The sequence below is a fragment of the Octopus sinensis genome, linkage group LG21, assembly GCF_006345805.1.
Source record: "Octopus sinensis linkage group LG21, ASM634580v1, whole genome shotgun sequence".
NCBI lineage: Eukaryota > Metazoa > Mollusca > Cephalopoda > Octopoda > Octopodidae > Octopus > Octopus sinensis.
Genome location: NC_043017.1, coordinates 23750704 through 23763093, shown reverse-complemented (window position 1 = coordinate 23763093; position 12390 = coordinate 23750704). Strand labels below are relative to the sequence as shown.

General features: G+C 38.3%; 1 protein-coding gene across 2 annotated transcripts in view; it reads right to left on the bottom strand.

Annotated features, from left to right (window-relative positions):
- LOC115222875 (phospholipase D1-like) overlaps positions 1-12390 on the bottom strand; it is a 194355-nt gene that overhangs the window by 40028 nt on the left and 141937 nt on the right. For both annotated transcript variants that reach the window (XR_005003371.1, XM_029793251.2), the window contains exons 6-9: positions 8625-8776; positions 5973-6125; positions 4080-4229; positions 1965-2048 (exon numbers count right to left, since the gene is read on the bottom strand). Coding sequence is in view for 1 of the 2 variants with exons in the window: in XM_029793251.2 (XP_029649111.1) it covers positions 1965-2048; positions 4080-4229; positions 5973-6125; positions 8625-8776 (539 nt within the window). In the remaining variant the exon portion in view is untranslated. The remainder of the gene's footprint in view (positions 1-1964; positions 2049-4079; positions 4230-5972; positions 6126-8624; positions 8777-12390) is intronic.

Sequence of the window (12390 nt, the reverse complement as noted above, 5' to 3'; positions counted from 1 at the left end):
GAATATTATCATTAACAGGGTATAAATTGGTGAGTTGCTAGAATCATTAGCAAACCGGGCTAAAGGTTTTGGTGGTATTTCTTCTAACTTTACATTCCAAGTTCAAATGCTGCAGGGGTTGACTTTGCCCTTTTCATCCTTTTGAGGTCAATAACATTAGTACCAGATGAGCATTGGGGTCGAAATAATCAACTAATCCCATCCCATGAAATTCCGGCCATAAGGCAACAGTGGATGGTACCTCTCTAAGTGTAGACCTGTGAGTTGGAGAGGGTACTAGCTCCTAGGGTTTCAGGGAAATCTTGGATAGTGGGGTTCCTCCATTATCCCTAGAAGCCTTCCTGTATATCAGGAAGGCCACATCTCTATCATCCTCCCTGCCATTTAAAAAAATTTGTATACTAAGCATATGTCCCTTCTTTTTCAATGTATACCATGTATACTTGCTTTTTTTTTCATTTCATTATGTGAAAACCCCTACTCTTTATGCCTGTTGCTGTATTGATCTTTAGGTTGAGTAGCCCATCCTGCTCAAAAGGTCCCTGAATAAAGGGTGTTTAAGGATGAAGAGCAAAACACCCATGTTTCCAAAGGTGAATTATCCAAACCCCAAATAATTCCTCTCGACACACGGCTATGATGCTCCCCCACTACTTCTGCTCATGATCAGAGATGCACATATCGTCAGCTACTAAGAAACATGCTCAACTGGTTACGGTCAAACAACTGACAAGCAAATCTGTGGTACTGAGCAGAATATTTGCTGTAGCCCATCTTTTATACCAAGACAAAACATGTACATGATAACAGTTCCAAACAGTTAAGATGAGAAGCCATGAGAGCCACTGCCTGGTACTGCATCAGGGCATTATAATTACCACGGCATTTTGTCTATCTCTATATCCTGAGTTCAAATTCCGCTGAGGTTGACTTTGCCTTTCATCCTTTCGGGGTCGATAAAACAAGTACCAGTTGAGTTCTAGAGTTGATGTAATCAATTAGCCCCTTCCCCTAAAATTTCAGGCCTTGTGCCTTTAGTAGAAAGGATTATTATTATTATAAGAAGCATCTAAAAAAATTTCTTATACATGCAAAAGGTTAAAAAAAAAAAAAATTACTTGTAACAGAAATTTTTTATTTTTCCCCTGTATATAATAATTATTTCTACTTTGATTCATAATCTTAGATTAAAGCACTTAGAAAATAACTCCAGAATTTTTCCTCCTTCTATCTCAATTATTACTCTTAAGACTATACAAGCTAAGAAAGTGAAAGTAATCTTCATTAGACAAAAACAGTTAATTCATGACATGAGAGAAGAGATGAGGTCTGACATTTCGAAAAACATTTACAAGTGATTTTGTGATTTTACAACTGGCTGTGTGATGTTGCAATTTTAACATGGATATCTAACAACAAATGGAAAGAAATTTTGTAAAATAAGATGGGTTAGGGTTGTGTGTGTGTGTGTGTGCGTGTGTGTGTGATATGTTATAAATACAGAAAGTGTGATATACACAGAGAGAGAAAGAGAGAGAGAGAGAGAGTAAGTGTGTGTCTGCACGCATTGCTATGCATACAGAGAGTAAAATACACACACACACAAATATATACATATATACAAATATATATATATATATACACACACACAAATATATACATATATACAAATAAATTTATATATATATACACATAGAAATCTATACATATATAAAAATATAATATAAATATATCTTCTTAGCTATCTACTTATATATAATATATATATATATATATATATATATATATATATGTATACATACACACACACACACATATATATATACACAGAGTGAATGAAAGAAAAGAGGAATGGAGGAAAAGAAAGAATAAGAGAGAAATAGAATGAACGATAGAGAGAAAGAGAGAAGAAAGAGTAGAGAAGAAGACACAAAGTATGTTTGTAATAAGACTAATGCACCTACCACCAATCAGTGATAAATATCTCCTCAGTTGCTGCCTCTAAAACATCTGCCACAGACTCAAAATAAAGATCTCCATCAACAAACCTGGAAGAAACGACAAACAGCAGCATTTTGGTATTTCATTTTAGCATTTAATGGTTTCTGCTGACTTTAATATATTGTTGATGGTGATGATGATGATGATGATGATGATGATGATGGTGGTGGTGATAAAGATGGTGATAAAATTGTTTAGTATTTTGCCAGTGAAGCCAAAACCATATTCATTCCACATCCTAGCACTGAATTCAAACCCCTTCTCATGTCTTGCCATTTATCTGCATTCTTTTGTGAAGTTCAGCATCCTGAAATAAGCTTTTGCCATTTTTACCCAAGTCTTGCTTCGTTTTCAGAAGCACAGACACACATGTATGTGTGTGCATGTATACACATACCTCACACGCTCACAAGTACACACAAACACACACACATACACATGAGGTAGTTTTGGTGAGGCATTGTGTGGAATAATTTTAAGAGATTCGTTGTGTAAGGCTGGAACAAAGTAAACTACAAAAGGAAAAGAAAACAAAGCAAAGCTGCAGTTTTTCCCTGTATTTCTATATTTCGGGCTTCTGACCCCTTCTTCAGGACAACACAAGGTAAAACTGCAAATTTGTTTTGCTTTCTTTTCCTTTTGTACCTTCTTGCATTATTCCAGCCTTAAACAACAAATCGCTTTAAAATACATACATATATACACACACACACACATATTGGCTTAGCAGGAATGGACTTCAAAGGAATAAAGGGCCCCTGCTAAGCACAAACCATAGCAGGTAAAACGCATGCAGAAGAACAGTGTCTTCAAGTAAGCCAGTCTGAGAAGAACATGTAAGCTGTAATAATACAACAGTATTACAAAAGACAATGCTTTTAGTAAATTAGAAGCGGTACGAAAGGGGTTAAATCAGCTTTATTTATATATATATATATATATAAAGTTTTATAAGGAAAGGAAAAATAGAAGTGTAGATGTTACTTTATTCCAGGTTGGTACATATATCCAATAAAAACTCTACAAGCTGTTTATCATCATCATCATTTAACGTCCATTTTCCATGCTGGCTTGGGTTGGACGGTTCGACTGGGGTCTGGGAAGCCAGGAGGCTGCACCAGGCTCCAATCTGATCTGGCAGTGTTTCTACAGAACAACCTGCTCATAAAATTAATGTGCAAGTGGCTGAGCACTCCACAAATACATGTAGCCTTAACACAGTTTTTAGGGGGATCCAGCGTGACACAGAATGTGACAAGCCTGGCCCTTTGAGTTACTGGTACAGCTCATTTTTGCCAGCTGAATGGACTGGAGCAATGTGAAATAAAGAGTCTTGCTCTTCTACATTCTGAGTTCAAATTTCACTGAGGTTCATGTTGCCTTTCATCTTTTCAGGATCAATAAAATAAGCACCAGTTGAGCATTGAGGTCAATACCATTTTTCTTGATTATTGATACCAGGAATCCTTTCTACTATAGGCACAGGACCTGAAATTTTTCGAGGAGTGGGGCCAGTTGATTAGATCATCACCAGTACACAACTGGTACTTAATTCATTGACTTCGAAAGGATGAAAGGCAAAGTCGACCTCGGCGGAATTTGAACTCAGAACTTAGCGATGGACGAAATACCTATTTCTTTACTACCCACAAGGGGCTAAACACAAAGAGGACAAACAAGGACAGACAAACGGATTAAGTCGATTATATCGACCCCAGTGCATAACTGGTACTTATTTAATCGACCCCGAAAGGATGAAAGGCAAAGTCAACCTCGGCAGAATTTGAACTCAGAACGTAGCGGCAGATGAAATACCGTTAAGCATTTTATCTAGCATGCTAATGATTCTGCCAGCTCATCTCCTTTACTGATACCAGGAATCAAACTTACAACCTTACGATCATGAGCTGAAAACCCCGGCCACTAGGCCATGTACCCTCGCACCAGTGTTTACACAATGCAAAAAGGTTATTTCTGATATTTACAGTGCTTCTCTCTTTTCCTGTGTAAAATTCACACAACAAATAACATAAATTAATATTTGGTGTAATTTGGATGGAAGTAATTTTATTCCTTACCAGGTTCCATGGGCGTCAGTTCGAATTGGTGCAAAAGAATTAAACCGTTTCTCTTCAGTGTATTCTTTACCAGTTCCATCAGCAATCATTTTAATCTGATCAGACCATTCCACCTGTTTTCGATGTGTCCAGCAACTAAACAGCAGTTCTCTGTTTATCAAAGAACAAAACAGTTTCTTCACAATAAACACAAAGACGCTTCTTATGCATTTTTCATTACAAGAACTTAATGAATTAAACCTGATTCTCTCATTACCATTTTGCTAATTACTATTGATTTGCAGCAGATCTTCCAGTTAAGAAAAGGAAACCAAGTTTTCATTTTCTTGATTACTGATACCATATATGGCTGCACGCTGGCTGAGTTGTTAACATGCCAGGCAAAATACTTGGCAGCACATTGTCTGTCTACATTCTGAGTTCAAATTCCACTGAGGTTGATGTTGCCTTTCATCTTTTTGGGGTCAATAAAATAAGTACCAGTTAAATATTGGGGTCAATGTAATTGACTTTCTCCCTCCCCTGAAATTACTGGCCTTGTGCCAAAATTTGGTAATTTCTCCCACAAATGCTCACAGAAGTCAGTCAGTCAGTCTCTCTCTCGTTTTGTTCAAACCCTTGGTGACAAAAAGTAAGATTTGAACCCAGACTGGATAACAGTTGGAATAGACACAGCAAAACCTGACACTCTTACAATTTCCCCAATTTATCATCCAAGGTTAATGGTATCTTATTTTATCAACCCTGAAAGGATGAAAGGCCAAGCTGACCTCAGCAGGATTTGAACTCAGAATACAAAGAATTGAAATATCACCAGGTATCGTAATGCAGTCAACTCTGTTGCAAGCATTTAAATTACATCGACCCTGATAGGATGAAAAGCAAAGTTGACCTCGGCAGAATTTGAACTCAGAATGTGAAGACAGATGAAATGCAATAATAATAATAATAATAATAATAATAATATAATATAAATAAAATGTCGAGTTGTGGTGCGTGACCTTTGTGTGCTGTAGAAGTATAACCAATTTATTGCACTTAAATTTTAACAACAAAATTTCATATGGACCCACAAGGGATCATGTGGACCCTGGTTGAGAATCACTGGTTTAGACCAAGTCTCCAGTTTGAGGATAACACAACATAGTGAGGTGTTGCTTTCTACTGCAGCACTTCTTAACCCTTTTGATACCAACCTGCCTGAAGTGCCCTAATTCTATGATACATACTTCATCCTTAAAGTAATCTAAACTAAAACCTTTCATAAAATGTGTAAATTTATGATCCAAATTCCAGCTTAACCCTTTAGTGATCGCATTATTCTGCCAAAATTAATGCTTCTTCATCCAGATTGTTTCAAACTAATCATGCATTATCTTGTAGCTATGAGATTTTTATGAGGTAGCTGTTAATTTTTAAGACGATATTGTAGGGTTGGTGTGAGAGACCAGATCTGGCCAGTTTGAACATAAAACAGGCAGAATATTTTTGGCCGGATATGGCCAGTTTAAATGCTAAAGGGTTAATGATGACAAAATTGCTTTAGTAAATTCTTCATGATAATTCAAAATTAATTGAAACAAAAGTGGAGTATTTCAATAGAAATACAGTAACAAAAGGATGAAACCAGGGTTTCTTTCTCTGTTTCCCTCACCAATCTCCAAGAGGCAGTAAAAAGGTCACCAGCACTGTCTTTGCTTCTCTGACTAATATCCTATCAGAATGAAGGAAATTATCTTGCATAGGTTGTTGTTATTTCTATAAAATTCTTCAGCTTCAAAACAATAAAACATTCTGTAGAAACCTAAATCTCTGTTTACAAAACGATACAACAGTGCTGATGGCATGTTGAGTTTTTTATGTAGAATTTAAAGAATGGGAAATGATACGAACCGGCAAGAATTTTTTATCAGAATTCCATGAGGTACACCAGTTTCAAAATAACCAGATTTTATATCAAAATCTGAATCGAGTAAAATTACATCTCGGACAGCACCATCGTGTGGACGGAGGAAGGTAAGAAATGTGTCTTTTATGATGAACCATCTGTGAAAATAGAAAAATTATAAATATATGATATATATATATATATGTAGACTATAAACACACACACACATATATATATGTGTGTGTGTATAGACTATAAACACCCACACACACACATATATATATATATATATATATATATATGACAGAAAGTTAGAGAATATAAACACACACAGATATATAGAATATAAACATAAATATAACCATTTGTTAGAATATTAGTTAGAATATAAGCGAATATAAACAATGTCTTTAATGATGAGCCATCTGTTAGGTTCATCTACATTTAATGTATGTTTTCCTTACTGGCATGGGTTGGATGGTTTCATAGGGTCTGACACGCTGCAGAGCTGCATCAGATCCCAATAACAGCTTTAGCTGGTTTCTACAGCTGGATGTCTTTTTTTAATGCCAACCATTTTACAGAGTGAATACAAGAATACAAGAAACATCTTTGTAAGGTTACACACACACACACACACACACACACATATGTAGACAGAAGAGGGAGACAGTGACACACAACACGGAAACAGCCACAAATGAAAATCTTCATAGTTTGGTCATTATTTTCCTGATATTGCTATTGTCATGCTCTAAAGCCAGAGTTAGTTTATTTAGAAATGTTATCACCACTAAAAAGTAAATAGTCATGCTCTGTTATCAAATGCTATAAGCAATGGCCCAGTGGTTAGGGCAGCGGACTCGCGGTTTCGATTCCCAGACCGGGCGTTGTGAGTGTTTATTGAGCGAAAACACCTAAAACTCCACGAGGCTCTGGCAGGGATGGTGGTGATCCCTGCTGTACTCTTTCACCACAAATTTCTCTCACTCTTTCTTCCTGTTTCTGTTGTACCTGTATTTCAAAGGGCCAGCCTTGTCACTCCCTGTGTCATGCTGAATATCCCCGGGAACTATGTTAAGGGTACACGTGTCTGTGGAGTGCTCAGCCACTTATACGTTAATTTCACGAGCAGGCTGTTCCGTTGATTGGATCAACCGGAACCCTCGTCGTCGTAACTGACGGAGTGCTTCCAAGCCATACACTACAAAAAAATACACTCATAAGCAGGACCCTGGCTAAAGTTCTTAAAAGCAATTACCTTATCAAAAATTCAAATACGAGGGATGCTGAAAAATTCCTGGCTTTGTGTAACAGAAAACACAGGAGGATAAGTTAATTATGATTTCATGCAACATATTCCCCTCTCAGATTCACACATTTATTGCAACAGTCTTTCAGTATTTCTAAGCCCTGTAAAAGAACTTGGAAGGTTTGACCTCCAACCTGGCCTTTTGTGATACTCTTAAAGTCAGAAAAATTTCAGCACCCACTTGTACAAGGTGCATCTATGCACATAGGGTAAAGGGTAAAGACACTCCATCATGGTCATATATGATCATGGAATTGCACTTAGTAAGTTCCCCTCCCAGGAGAAGGTTTTTTTTATGAAAGACTAGCAGTCAACCATGCATACAAGCCTCTCCTCTCCATGCCAGCTATATAGCTTGGCACTAGTGATGTTGCAACACATTATTTCTACAGCTGAGTAAACTGAAACAATGTGAAATAAAATGTCTCGCTCGAGAACACAACATACAGCCCAGTCTGGAATTGAACTCACTACTTCATGGTGGTGAGCCCAATGCTCTAACCACTGAGCCAATTGATGTGCTCCAAGGAAATTGGGGAGGCAATCCAGGTGTAAATGTGATCCAAGAATTAGGTACTCCAAAGGATTCGTTGAAAGGACATGTATGTCTGTGCTATGTTACATAATATTCTTTCTACACTGATTTGGAAATCTCCCCACCCCAGTTGGTTTATTTCAGTTATCAACTAATATTGGGGCTGAATTAGCAGAAAACATCCGAGTTTCTGACAGAATGCCTGTGGCATTTAGTTACACTTTTTACATTCTGAATTTAATTGTGTCTTTCATTCTTCTTGAGTAGGGGATTGATAAAATAAAGTATCAAGTATTAGGATAAAATATGTAGAAGGGCTCCCAGGTGTAGACGGGATCATAATAAAAAGAGGTAGGTTTTTTTTTTTTAAATTTCTTTTAGAAATACACTAGCCCTCTCAGAAGAGAAGGGCAGTGTACATGATCCTTCACAGGTTCCCTGAGACTAGAGAGAAGGAGAGAGAATTGAAGGGATGGGGGAAGGAAAGAGGGGGTAGGAAAGTATCCCTGAACCAGTGAATGACTTGAACGCTTGCAACAGAACAGAATCTGCTAAAGATGCTCAAATTGCCGAGTGGTGATGTTAAACTGAGCGAGGGATTAAGTCAATGATCCCAGTTGGATATGGTGGGATTGAAACTCAGAATGCAAAGAGAACTAATACCAAAAGGCATTTGGTACAGATCCCAAGTTTGATTGATCAAACAACAATCAACAGCATTTTACTTTTATTTGTTTCAGCCAGAGGCTGTGGCCATGCTGGGACATCACCATTACACTTATAACAACAACAATAACAACCCCTTCTTACCTTTTATGCCAAGTTCTGCCAAGTTGGAACATGTTCTTACAATTCAGACAACTTGTAGACCGACCTCCGGGAGATTTCATTACCATACCCTCTTTCCTTTTACAACCAAGTTCTTTAATAAAAGACAGGCGGCTGATTTCTAAGAATTTTAGCTATGGAATATACAGAAAAAGAAATAAGAAAAAAACAAATACAATGAGAAGCAATGTTAATCTTTTATCTTTTCAGAAGGTAAATTTATAAAACACAAAGAACGTTTGGTGTGTAATATGAGAAGATATCTGTAAGTGTTTGGGCAAAACACCTCAACAGGTTTTTCTTTATTTTATTTCAGATTTATATTTCAAGAATAATTTTAGCATTGCATGTCTCTAGTTCACATTAATCTTGTCAGAATTGTAATACGATACTGTATTTATTGTATTTACCAGTAGCTGCACAAGGTTTTATAAACATTGTATGAGTGTGTGTTTATATGAGTGGAAATGCAATGTTATTGCTCTGTGTATGGGTTTATTCACACTAATACATGTAAAGGTACATGGCTCAGTGGTTAGAGCATCGAGCTTATGATCACGAGGTTGAGTTCTTGAGCAAGAGACTTTATTTCATGTTGCTCCAGTTCACTCAGCTGTAGAAATGAGTTGCAATGTCAGTAGTGCCAAGCTGTATCAGCCTTTGCCTTTCCCTTGGACAACATCAGAGGCGTGGAGGAGAAAGGCTGGTATGTATGGGCGACTGCTTGTCTTCCATAAACACCCTTGGCCAGATTTGTGCCTTGGAGGGGTACTTTCTATGTGTAATCCCATGGTCATTCGTGACTGAAGGGGGTCATTACTCCTTTTCACATGTTTATTCACACTGATATATATATGTGTTTATACACATTTGTATATATGTCTATACATACTAATATAAGTGCTTATTAACACTAGTACATGGTATAATATAGAACAGGGCAATGCCATTAGTAGAAGTGGTTAGGAAGGCAAAGGAAGAGGATGAACTTTTCTGCTCTAGCACAAGGTCCCAAAATTTTGGGGGAGGGGAGGGGGGCCAATCGATTAGATCATCCCCAGTATGCAATTGGTACTTAATTTATTGACCCTGAAAAATGAAGAGCAAAGTTGACCTTAGCAGAATTTGATCTCAGAATGTAAAGATAGACAAAATACTGCTAAGTATTTCGCCCGGTGTGCTAACATTTCTGCCAGCTCACTGCAGGAGGATGAACAATTGTAATTGAATAAATCAGGGGAAGTTAAGTTAAGAAAAATTAAAAGTACGTGATGAGAAGCATTCGTAAACCAAGGTCCCAATATATTTAGCAAGACGAAAGGGTCCTCCCTACCCTCCATTGTTTCCATTCATTTACTCATTCCTTTATAGAGTATACTGGGTATGTGTTATCATGGCACCTACACTGGAGATGTTGCCTTGGCCTTCGGAAAACTAAAGAGTCATTGCTGCTTTACATTGTCTCCGTTCATTTAAGGTAAACCTGTTCAAGAGTGAGAATAGAAATGAGATTGATGACCAAGGAGGTGAAAGAAGAGAAAGTGTGAGGGAGATGAGGGTAAACAGAATGCTAGGAGTGAGATAATGGTAGGAATGGGGAGTAATGGAAGAGAGACATTGATGGCTACAGTCTGGTTGTTGGTAAGTAACTTAAACAGAAAAGCAGGAAGAATGGTGTAATGGGAAGGCAACAAAGACACTTCACCAAACAGTACAAGTCTTGACACCACTGATTCGTTTATTCCTGTTATGGTGGTTCACCTCAACGTTTAGTTCTTATTGGTTTTATCAGTAATGTAATTCTAACCTTGCAGCTTTGTTTGAGTCTCACTAATCCTGACTTGGTGAAGCTGCCACTTCAGAAACTGAAGAGCTAAATAAACCGGACATTTCGAAACTTCATCAATATTATCTACTACTACTACTACTACTACTATTACTACTACTACACTGCCATCATTGCACCACCACCATGACTATTTTGATCATCACCACTATTATCATCAACATCATCATTACCATCTTCACCACTATCACCACCATTATCATCATCTTCGTCATCATGATCTTTACCATTATCACCAACACCATCATCACTATTTTCAACACCACCACCACCATCATCATCTAAACTATCACCACCATCATCATCATCTACAATAACAACAAACAACTAGGGGTGGTGTCAATTACAGTACCCTGTGGTCCTTTCTTTCCATCAATCTGTTCCAGTCAACATTAATCTTAATCATGTGAAATCAAATGTCTTAATATAAATAGAAGCCATAGAATCTTTCTCTGTGCAATATATGCATAAGCACAACTTGGGTATAATGCGGAAAGGAAAGGGAGTGGAAGAGGAGGGAGTGGATGAAGAAGAGAGAGTGGAAGAATGGGGGTAGAAGAGGAGGGAGAGGGAAGTGGAGGAAGTGGATGAGGAGGGAGTGGAAAAGGAGGGAGTGGAAGAGGAGGGGGAGAATGGGGGTAGAAGAAGAGGGGAGAATGGGGGTAGAAGAGGAGGGGGAGAATGGGGGTACAAGAGGAGGGGGAAAATGGGGAAATGGGGGTAGAAGAGGAGGGGGGAGAATGGGAGTAGAAGAGGAGGGGGATGGAAGAATAGTATGAGGAGTGGAAGAGGGGTGTGGGTTGAAGAGGAGGCTGAGGCCAGGGATAAGAAATCAGTCTTGCTGGACAGGGTGGGGGAGGGGTGATGATTCTATGTTGAACACCAGAGGAAACTCGTTAGTGGTGGCCACCATAGTAAATGCTGGAGATTTAGGACTGTATGGGATGAATTATAGGAAAAGAGGAACGGAATGAAGGTGAAGAAGAGGAGACAAGGAAGGAAGAAAGGATGGCAGAGAACGAGAGATGGAAAAGAACAAGGGATATGAAGAGAAGAAGTTGAAGAAAAAAAATGGAAGATGAAAATATAGGAGGAAGGAGTAGGCATGGCTGTGTGGTTAAGAAGCTTGCTTTGCAACCACAAGGTTCTGGGTTCAGTCCCACTGTACAGCACTTTAAGCTAGAGTCTTCTACTACAGCTCCAGGTCAACCAATGCTTTGTGAGTAAATTTGGTGGAATAAAACTGTGAGGAGTCCTGTCAGATATACATATATATATAAATATATATCATCATCATCGTTTAACATCCGCTTTCCATGCTAGCATGGGTTGGACGATTTTGACTGAGGGCTGGTGAACCAGATGGCTGCACCAGGCTCCAGTCTTGATTTGGTAGAGTTTCTACAGCTGGATGCCCTTCCTAACGCCAACCACTCCAAGAGTGTAGTGGGTGCTTTTTACATGTCACCGGCATGGGGGCCAGTCACGCAGTACTGGCAATGACCTCGCTTGAATCCTTTTATACATGCCACTGGATGTAGTAAGATGAATACGATGGAAAGCCTTCTATCATGGCCTAGCCATGCCATCTCTGGAGAACAACACATAAGAGATTAAATCTAGGAAGTACCCACCCAGGAAGAAGGACCTCAAACCCTTTGAAGCAGATCTACAGGGCATCATTCCCAAGTTAAAATTCTATAAGTCCTCTTGCTCCTTCCAACATAAGAGCATTTCTTAGAGAAGCCAGAGGCCAACAGGTTTTGGGGTCTGAAGAATTCTGTGAACCTAAGTGCTGTATGGACATGAAACCCAGGGTAACTCCATAGACCAACCATATCTATCTTTATCTATATAAATAAAAGCAAGAGATTGGAAAATTTTTGGTGTTATTTTTCAATC